At 50.4% G+C, this 10773-nt stretch overlaps 1 protein-coding gene across 5 annotated transcripts in view; it reads right to left on the bottom strand.

Annotated features, from left to right (window-relative positions):
* Positions 1-10773, bottom strand: part of SLC1A6 (solute carrier family 1 member 6) — a 44249-nt gene continuing 33476 nt past the window's right edge. For all 5 annotated transcript variants that reach the window (XM_025989757.2, XM_072721363.1, XM_072721362.1 and 2 more), the window contains exons 2-10: positions 10295-10506; positions 9968-10105; positions 8245-8449; positions 7436-7478; positions 6601-6944; positions 3820-4053; positions 2491-2685; positions 1377-1511; positions 1-579 (exon numbers count right to left, since the gene is read on the bottom strand). In XM_025989757.2, the coding sequence (XP_025845542.1) occupies positions 384-579; positions 1377-1511; positions 2491-2685; positions 3820-4053; positions 6601-6944; positions 7436-7478; positions 8245-8449; positions 9968-10105; positions 10295-10499 (1695 nt within the window). In that variant the 5' untranslated portion in view covers positions 10500-10506 and the 3' untranslated portion in view covers positions 1-383. The remainder of the gene's footprint in view (positions 580-1376; positions 1512-2490; positions 2686-3819; positions 4054-6600; positions 6945-7435; positions 7479-8244; positions 8450-9967; positions 10106-10294; positions 10507-10773) is intronic.

Genomic DNA, 10773 nt, shown 5'->3' with positions numbered 1-10773 from the left:
TGACACAGAACATTGTTTTATTATAATAAATGATGGTTTTCCTTTACCTCCTTCAATTCCACCACTCTGAGAAAATAAAGAACATGAACCGACTCCTCAGCTTGCTGGACTCAAAGCTGCCCATACCCCCAGTCTCAGGGGAAGCATTTCCTTCCCATCCCACCTGACTCACTGCCCTCCACAAGTTCTCCCCATGCATTCACAGAGAAACGGAGGCTTTGGACATCCTTTCATTCTTGCTCCTTTATCTCAGTTTCCACCAAACAAGCCAGACAGAATATGTGTGTTCAGTGCACAGTCATTCAGGCAGTGAGTCTTCCCTAGGACCTCCCCCTCCCCCCAGCCCCGTTCCCTCCTCTCTGGGCAGCAGAGCTGGGGGCCCCTCACATGGCACTCTCATTGCCTCCCCGTCCCCTGGATGCCCCCTTCTCTTGTGCCATGAGTGACTTGTAGGGTTTCCCCAGGCTGGGGAGGGTGAGCTCGGCCTCCTGCAGCTCCAGCTCTCGCTGAGACAAATGCTCAATGACGGCTGCTCCAATAGAGTCCCCCAGGACATTGGTCATTGTACGAAGTCGGTCACTGGGGAGGGAAAGGGAGAGAGAAGCCACTGTTAGCCAAGGTCTGAAGAGTTCATGGAGGAGAGGGTACAGCAGGGTAGGAGGTTCCTTGTGCCTGGGAGTTGAGGTTTATGTCCCATCCATGACCACATAACCTCAAGCAGGTCCCTCCCCTTCGATGTCCTTAGTTTCCCCTCCTAGCAAATGCAGGTTGGATCAACTCTGATAGGCACACATTTGCTCTTAGCTATGCAATTCTTTCTTTTTAAGGATATAAACATCTGATAGAGAAAATGAGGGGTTGTGAGCTAAACAGCATGCAGAAGGTAACCATGAGTTAATGAGGTCAGAATAGAAACTAATCTTAATGGGATTCGGGTCTACCTGACAACTCCCACATGGTGAGGAAAGTCCAGACTGTTTTTTTTTTTCCCCAGACTGTTTTTTAATGTAAACCTCCTGTTTTTCAAAGTTGAGAATTAAAAACAAAAACAAACCAATAACAACAAAAATTTGCAAGCCAGCTCTATCCTATGGATCACCTTTTTGTGACTTCTCCATAAAGCAAGTACAAGGGGGACTTTTCAGGCTGATAGATAAAGCCCCCAATACTCATCTCCTCTCCATCCTATTTCCCAAGGTTCACTCTATGGAATTTCAGATCACAGGCTATGGCTAGGAGTATTCTTCAAGGCTTCCCCTCTACTCTAAAATTCTAGAACTCTGTGTCTTTGATGGAATGAGGGCCCACGGGTTGGGCATCTCACAAGGAAAGCAGGGGGAGTTGTGACATAGTGCAAGGATCTGAAGAACACTCACAGGAACCAGTCCACAGCTATGATCAGTGTGATGTCTTCAGTGGGCAGGCCGACCGATGTGAGTACAATGACCATGGTGACCAGACCTGCCTGGGGGATGCCAGCAGCCCCAACGCTGGCTGCTGTCGCTGTGATACTGTACACGGAGAGAGAACACAGAGGGGCAAGAAGTGGGAAGGGGAGGACAAGGAAGAGAGTGAGAAGGGGGACAACAGAAGGAAAGGCAGTTCCCTGGGACATCTAAAGTAAGTGACTGAAAATAAAAAGTAGCCATCAGGGGCACCTGGGTGACTCAGTCAGTTAAGTATCTGCCTTTGGCTCAGGTCATGATCCTGGGGTCCTAGGATCAAGCCCCACATTGAGCCCCTGCTTGGTGGGGAGCCTCTGTCTCCCTCTCCCTCTGTGTGCTCTCTCTCAAGTAAATAGATAAAATATTTTTTTAAAAAAAAGCAGCCTTCAATAAATGTATTCTTTCAACTCATATTTATTGAGCATCTCCTACACACTATACACCTACTAGAAATTCCCACAGATGAAAATCCCTGCCCAAAGAGAGCTTACATTCTAGTGGGGGAGACAGGCAATATGCAAGAGGAGTGGTTAAAATATATACTAAGGCAGATGGTGCTACAGAGAAATGGTTCAGCCTATGGAAATCCAGACCATGCAATTTTAAGTAGAATGTTCAGGGACCACTTCCCTGAGCAGGGACAACACAGCAAAGTCCTAAAGGAGGTGATAATGTGTGCTGTTATATTTATAATGACCACATTGGAACCTTTGGGTGATGAGGCCCAGGGATCCATCCTTATTATAAGAGCCTCTGGTTATTAGGTTCTACCAGCCATACTTTGGAAAATACTGGGCAGAAGGACCTCCCATGATAGCATGTGAGAGAAGATGAGACTGAAACATCTGGCCAGCTCCTGACAGGCTCAGGTTGCAAAGTCTCACCTTTAGCCTCATTTGGCAGGGGTGGCTGGGCTCTTCCCACATCCCCCCACCCAACATTCAAAGCCTCCCTTGACCTAAAGCTAAGGTTCCCTCCAGCCCTAGCCAAGCTAATGGCTTCTTAGGTCTCACCTGCTGGCAGATCCCACCCAAGACTGCCTCACCTGATGGTCGTGATCTGGCCCAGGTTGAGTTCATAGTTGTTGACTTGGGCAATGAAGATGGCGGCCAGGGCCTCATACAAGGCAGTCCCGTCCATATTGACAGTGGCCCCCACGGGCAGCACGAACCTGGTGATGCGTCGGTCCACACCCAGGCCCTCCTCCAGGCAGCGGAAGGTGATGGGCAGTGTTGCAGAGCTAGGGAAGAGAGTCCTGGCAGCTGAGAACAGGGGGTGGCCAGGTGGGGCTGGAGCAGCAATGGGCCAAAGGAGGGATTCTGCTGAGAACACTGGAAGACCAGGTGGGAGCCAGGGCAAGGGGAGGATGGTAGGTGTGTAATATTTCAGGGGTTGATAACGGCACAGGGAAGAGGTGCTCCTCACAATGCAGGAAGCACACGGCAATGGTGGTCTCCAAAGGTGAAGGTCTCTTGAACCACTTAAAGCCAATAGATTAAGGCTAATTACTAGACACTTGTCTATGTCACTAGTGAACTGTCCACTCCCAGAAAGAAAAAGACCGGGGGTCTGCTGACCTCACAAGCCCTCAGAGTAGGACAGAAATATTACAGGGACCCCTAGTACCCACTCCTATAGCTCAGGGAGCAACCTCAGCTACACCAACCCTCCTGGTCTCTCTCCCACCACTCCCTGGGGTGGGGAGGGGGATGAGTGACCTAACTGATTGGTGAGTTTAGTTGGAAGGAGTGGGCATCTTTCTTGGAGTCCACCTGTCCACAAAGCATGTGCTCTGTCTGGTTAGCCTGATGTCATGCGGTGAGAAGCCTGGACCCACAGCCCTCTGGGCTACAATGGCACCAGACCAAAAGGCACATTCTCCAGGGAGCATTATGAACAATGGCAATGATATTATTCTTCCACCCAGTTGGCTCTTGTGATGCTTCTCAAACTGTTTTGAATTTGAATGATGGGGAAAAGGGAAGCTCTATTAACCCCATAAAACCACAAGAAAAGGAGAAGGAAGCCAAGAGAACTCCTAGAGACCATCTTGAGGGGAAATGAGACTCTGAGCTAAAAAATGACAGAGAATATGGGGCATGTTGGAACCTTGGTCCTAATCTCAAAAATGGCAGCTGGTTCTTCTCCATATAAATTAGAAAAATAGAAAATATGGAAAACAGGAGAGCCAGTCCGAGATGGAGTTCCCCACCCTGGTATCCATCAATCTGGAGACCTACAAGAGCCACTGACATAATAGAGCAGCTCAGACGAGGTTCAGTACAGGGACAGGGGGACAGGACTCCTAGGAGAGCCTGTGAACCATGAGCAGCAAACTTCAGAAAAGGACCAGGGGTGGGGGATGGGGCCGTACCTGGAAGACGTGCCCATGGCAGTGATGAGGGCCTGCAGTACACCCCCGATGAAGGGGAAAGGGTTCCGATGTGTGATGAGGAAGTAGATGAGGGGCAGGACACCACCGGCATGGAGGAACAAGCCCACAATGACAGTCAGGGTGTACATGCCCAGCTGACCCCCCAGGACAGCCATATCCTCCATCTCTAGGATCTTCCCAGCGATCAGGAACAGGATGCCCACAGGTGCATACCTAGGCCAAGCCAGACGCCTGTCAAAGCTCCCTCGAGACTTCCCCCAATGCTCAGAGCTGGCATCCCCAAGGCTTTGCCCATACAAGTCCCTGGAGCCAGACAGTGCCCACCACACAGCACCCTACTCCACCCCAACCTTCCCCACACACTGACAAACAGGGATGGACCCCCACAAACACATCCCATTTCTTCCTCCTGCTTACCCACAGCTCATGCCCAGAACAGCAGGGAAAATCTCCTACAAGTCCAGGGCATACAATTTTATAAGGTCTCTCTTTCCTCTACTCTGCCATTCAAGTCTCTCCCCAAATAGCCAACTGACTTTGGGACTCTCTCCCTAGATGTGGCCCAGACATTCCCTATCACTGGCCTTTTCACTGCCTCCAACTCTGTTTGCTCTAAATGTGTAACCTCAATGCCCCCCTAAGCACATCTCCTCACTCACTCACCAGACCGGAGCCATGTCACCTGAATTTCCCCCACAGACATCCCAAACCAGGCATCTTATCAAATCATCTATTTATTCAACCACTCTCTTGAGTGTCTACTCTGCTCCAGTCACATGGTCCCTGCCCCTGTGGTGCCTACATTTCAACGGGGATAAGAGGCAGTACACACAGAAATGCCTAATTAAAAACTTTGGGCAGTGAGAGCTGCAAAACAGCGCCCCTGAGTGGGGCTGCATCAGCATGGGTGGTCAGGGAGGGCTTCTCTGGAGATGTGACATTCACTCAGAGGCCCTGAACAATGAGAAGGGACACATCTATCTGAGAGGGACGCATTGCAGACACTATGCAAAGACCCTGAGATGAGCATGAGCTTGAGGTGCTGAAGGGGCAGAGAGCAGACCAGTGTGGCTAGAGGGGCGAGTGAGAGGAGACAGAAGTGAGTACATCAGGGGCTCACCTGCGCTCCCCACAAACCAGCACATCTTAGTCTTGCGAGTTCCTGCCAGTGGTGCCTTCATTCCCCCGTCACCAGGCTTCAGCTCTTACTCCTCTCTCTTTAGAAACTGAAGTATACGCTTGGTTGTTCTCATGGTAGAGGCATTGGAGGAGGTAAGGACCTCTTGGGAAATTGGTACAATAGCTTGGGTCAGAAATGATGAGACCCACCCTGAGGTGGTGGGAAGGATGTGGGCACTTCTTTGGCCACATCTGTATTCCCCTGGGCTAAGCCGGGCTCAGGGTGAGACCCGATGGGAGGTTGCTGAGCTATCTCCCAGTCTAGACCTACCTCTATGACTGCTCTGTGAACCCCCTCCCCAACTCCCTCATCTTCATCCTTCCTCCTCATCCCCCACAAAATTCCTCAACCCAAGTCGATTGCATGGCCTTCCTTCCTTCTACACTCACCCAGATGGCACATCTGGACATTTTGTCCAGCCCTGCCAATGACACCACTATAAATTAATGGTTCCCAATCCAGTTGAGCTTCAATCTTTTCACTCTTCTTGGCTATCCTTGATAAGCTCCCCCCTCACATTCCCCTCAGCTGCTTTTCCAAGCTTTACACTTGACCCTAAGCCCCATACACAACTTTCTAATTAGTGCCAGTTTGGCACTAAGCAGTCTTATTAACATCTTGCACCACCACTCCCAACTTACCCTGTGCTCCCACCTCCCTGAACTCCCCGCCATTCTCCAACCAACTCAGGCTCTTGCAGGCTTTGCAGGTTCTCTTCCCTCTGCTAGGAGGGCCTCTCTCCTCTTCCTGTCCTTTTGGGTTTCTGCTTGCCTTTCAAGACCCAACCACAAGGCGACCTTTTCCATGACTCCCTCTTCACATTCCCAGGCAGAGTTCACTGCATGATTCCTCCCCTGGCTGCTCACTTCTCCCCATTCCCAACACTTTTTGAATGTCCCTTTGCTCTAGAACATTCCACCTTGCATTACATTTATCTAGTGTGTGTCTGTCTCCTCCAAGACTTCAGACTCCTCTGAGCTTCTTGGGAACAGGGACTGAATTCAATGTATCTCTGTGTTCCAGACAAAGTTAGCCCAGGAAATGTCTGCTGAATGAGTGAAGAAATCAGTGAAGGAATGGAAAAATGTAAAGAATGGATGCATGCGTGTATCAACTAAGGAATAACTAGTGAGTGGATAAACAAGAAAATGAGCAAATGAAAAAAAAAAGAAAATGAGCAAATGAGGCACAAATGAACGGGCAAGAGAATGAATGAGCATGTTAAGTGAAGGAATGCAGAGAATTTGTGGTGAGAAAATGGGAGAATAACAAATGCAGAGATGAATGAGTGGCCCAAAGAATGAGCTTGAATGAATACATAGCAGAGTGAGTAAATCAGTCAGGCAATCAATCAATGACTTCATTAATGCATGGATGAGTCTGTGAATGAGTTTATGAGTAAATGTATGAATGAGTCAATTAACCAATATATACATGAGTGACTTTGGCCAAATGACCCCAATGGTCCCTTGAACAGCTGCCCCACAGCCTGACTTCCCAGGCCCAGCTCCACCCTTCCCATGTGCCATCACCAGCCCCCCTACCACCCTACCCCCGCCACATCACAGCCCAGCACTCACCAGATAATGATGCCCACCATCCTCATAATAGCCTCATTGAGGCTGTCAAAGAAATCCCGCAGGACTCGGCCCTTGTGTTTCATGCCACCAATGACCAGCCCAAAGGCCACAGAGAAGACAACAAGGCCCAGGGCATTGATGCCATTGGCTGAGCCAGGCACAGGCACAGTCTCCTCGAAGCTCAGCACCTCCTGCAGGGTGCCCAAGGCCCAGGTGACATTTTCCAGGAGGCTGGTTCCATTGTCCATTGAGGATGGAGGAGGCATGGAAGTGCCCGGCTCGGATCCATTCTCTGTTCTCACTATGGTCCTGGTTACCAACCTCGTGCTATACTGCGTCTTGAACTGAAATATGGAGAGATCAGGGCCAAAATCAATTCATCCAAATCTCCTGCAGAAATATATTTAGAACACCAATTCCTGGTTGCCACCCCTGGACCCGTGGAGAGTCTTATTCAGAGGACTTGACCAAAGGATAGAAGAACAAGTGAAGGAATACATGAATGAAGGAATGAACGCATGGTAGAATGAGTACAGATTCTGCATTTTTCAAAGCCCCTTGCTCAAACAGATTTGGGGGCCTCTCTCCTCAACCATCCATGGTGAGACTCCAGTACCATCCCCAGGCAGCTCTTCGCCTAAATCCTTTTCTGTAATCCTCCCTTGATCACCCCACCAATGGGAAGTACATTCTTTCTCTCCGACTCTTCCAAAAGCCCCTGCCCATGGCTCCAGCAAGCCCTTCCTCCCATCCCTCATCCCAGGACAACTCACTGGGCAGCAAGCTCCCCCCACCCTCCAAGCCTCCTTGACCACACTGTGTACTTCCCCCTGACCTGTTTGAAGCAGGCCTCCACCAGGTTGGGCGGAAACATATTTCTGCAGAAAAACATCAGAGGAAGGGAGGTGGTTAGACCTTGGGAAGGAGTCCAGGGTGATAATAGTCATAATAATAGCAATAGTACCAACCATAATAATGGCGGCCAACAAGTGAATGCTTACTCTAGGCCAAGCACTTACCCATATGAGTAAGTAAGTGCTCATGGGTAAATAACTCTAGAAGTGAGCACTATTGAGGTCCCCTTTTTATGTACAAAGAAACCAAGGAGCGGAGAACCTATGGAAGTTACCAAGAGCCACACAGCTCATAAGAGGTGCAGATGGACCTCAAATCCAGGCCTCTCTGAGCCCTTCAGTAGAACCCTATGCTACTTCACAGACTTCAATTCACACACATGTACCAGTGATGCCTCAGAAAACACCAACAACTTGTGGACCTCGGATCTGGGTTTTCCCCAAGTCAGTGACTAGGGAATAACTATAACAAGCTGGCAAAATCTTGCTTCTTTAAGAGAATCATTCATCCTCCAATGAAGCTTGGGAACTCCAAACACCACCTGTTCTGAGCCCATCTCAGAATACAGCTGAAGCCTCCTGAGCCTAAGGGCCAAAGATCACACCCTAGGAGCCAGCTACTCTCAGAGGGTTTGTGCAAGGCTCTAGGGCAGAAAATGGGTACCAATAACCTAGATTCAACTTGGGTGTTGCACTTCCAGGCTGAGTCACCTGTCCCCTTTGTCTCTCCTTGAGTATGGCTTGTTGTATCTAGGGCCAGAGTTCCCATAAAAATTAGAAAGGACGTCACCTGACCAGGTCCATGAAGGCATCGGCTGTGGGTATGGTCTCAATACGGCCCTCGCGGTGCAGCCCCTCCTTGGAGCCCTTCCCAGGATGGATGATGGTGACCATGAGGATGCCAATGAAGACAGCAATGACTGTGGTCACCATGTAGTACACAGCTGCCCGCATCCCCATCCGCCCTGTTGCCTTGTTATCCAGGGATGCCATACCTAGAGGATGGGTGGTACAGCCCTGAGAAACTCCATCTGCACCCCCACCACCCACCCTTCCATCCATTGGCTTGACTTCCCTCACCACCAGCTCAACAAGCATCTACCAAGCGTCTCCTTCTGTGCCCCACCCTAGCACCCACACCATCCTTCATCTCCTCTCGTCATTCTTCAGCCCCATTTTATTTCCTATGTACACCTTCTACCCGTTCCTTTATCCCAAGCCCCACTTCACTAACCTTCCCTCTACATCAAGCCAACCTTTTCAACTCCCACCCCATCCTCCACTTATGCCTGCATTATACCATGACATCATCTTCATTCCACTCTTCATCCTGCTATTAACCCCAAGATTATACCCCCTCCAACTCACCTCACTGTACGCTATCGTGAAAGAGACTTCTTTTGTTGCTCCATCCAAAAGCCCTTTACCAGGCTGACACGCCTGCCCTCCACCTGCTGCATTGTTGGCTGCTAACAGTCTGTGTGGCCCCCTTCTCTGGAGAACTGCCCTCAGCAGAACAAAAACTGATTTGCCCAGAAATACCCCATGGAAAACCTAAAGCCAAAGGCTGCCTGGTACAGGGATTTAAAAGGCCAGCTTCTTTGATTCAGCTGGAGGCAGAGTTGGGAAGAACAATTCTGTAGCATCACTCCTGCTCCAGAGCTACCCGTGGGATAAAAGGCTGAGAGGCTAGCCTTCTTCTGAACCCGCATCTCTGCTTGGATTCTTTCCCTGCTCCATCTCGCTCCTCTCACTTCCTCATGGGTCTCTCTCAAATGTTATCCCCCAATAAATCACTTGTGCAAATATCCCCATCTTAGGCTCTGCTTCTGGGAAAGCCAACCCAAGACACCAGGACTTTATCTTTCTTTCAGGACTTTATCTTCATCCCCATCCCAAAATCTGGAGATTGGCAATCAACTACTTAGGAACCAAATCCAGCCCCCTGTTTTTGTAAATAAAGTTTTATTGGAACACAACCACACCCATTTGTTTACAGATGGGTCTGCTACCACCATTGCAGAACTGAGTAGTTATGACAGATTGTATGGCCCCCAATGCTGAAAACGTTCACTATCTGGCCCTTTACAGAAGAATTTGCATACCTCTGTATAACTCATCCCTATTTCTACCCTGGCCCCTACCCACTATCCTGTCACCTCTATCTCAAACACCTTCACCCACCTCCCACTCCTTGACCAATGATGCCATTCTGTTACCTGGCTGCTCTATCACAGCCTTTCTTTCAACTGTGGATGATGGTAAACCCCTGGAAGGCTGATATTTTACCTCCATGGAAAAGCACAGTAAAGTTACTGACATAAGTGGCATAGGTCACATGGGGTCTGGAACCTGAGTTTGATGAAGATCTGGGGTTTGGCCAAGAACTCAGGGCTAGGTGCAGGCTTCATGTTTGGGGTCCTAAGATAAGGAGGTGATCCCATGCTTGGGATAGCTTTGGCTCCAGGTTTGAACTGGGGCTCTGGATGCCAGGAGGGGCTGGGTTCTCTCACCTGTGACCAGGCTGGAGACAATGAGTGGCAACACCAGCATCTGCAGCATCCTCATGAGAAGTTCTCCAGGAAAAGAGAAGTACTTGATCTGGCGGTAGGTAAGCTGGTACGGTCGCAGGGCAAAGGCCAGACTGACCCCTAGGACCAAAAGGAAGACTCTGTGGAGTGGCTGGGTCACTCCGCCCCATATGGGTGAATGTGTCCTTAGGTGAGAGGCAAAGCTGGGGGTGGTGGCACATCCACGTGCAGGTGAGAATGAGGGGGAGGAGCAAAGATGTGCGCGTGGAGGAATTTCTCCGAGGTCCCTGCCCCTCCCAGCCGGCTCACCAATGACCACAGCACTGACGGTCAGCAGGATGAAGGCGTTCCGGCGCAGGAAGCGCAGCACGTGCTCCCGAGTCATGGTCTGCAGGCGCAGGCGCGTGCGCAGCGCTCTCTGCTGCAGACTCTCCTGCAGCCGCTGCAGCCAGCCCACCCGGCCCAGCCGCTGGCCACTCTCCCGCAGGAACAGGCTGTTCCCGTGGCTGCTCATCGTCTATCTGCAGGGGACAGAAGGGCCTTCTGGTGACGGGCAGGACAGAGGGTGGATGTGGGGACAGGGGAAAGCGTGGAGGAAGCTGGCAAGGAACTCAGATAGAATCCAGACACCAGGGGAGAGGAGGTTCCACCTGTTGGGGTGTGCCCCTGCTGGGACACCTGAGGACACTGCCTGGGGTTCAGGGGTTATATCGTGGCAGAAAAGGGTCCAGATCTCCAGAATCCGATCCTCGACATAGTAGGGAAGGAGTCCACAATGTAAATAATGG

The sequence above is a fragment of the Vulpes vulpes genome, chromosome 9, assembly GCF_048418805.1.
Source record: "Vulpes vulpes isolate BD-2025 chromosome 9, VulVul3, whole genome shotgun sequence".
Lineage (NCBI taxonomy): Eukaryota > Metazoa > Chordata > Mammalia > Carnivora > Canidae > Vulpes > Vulpes vulpes.
This window is presented reverse-complemented; position numbering and strand designations above follow the sequence as displayed.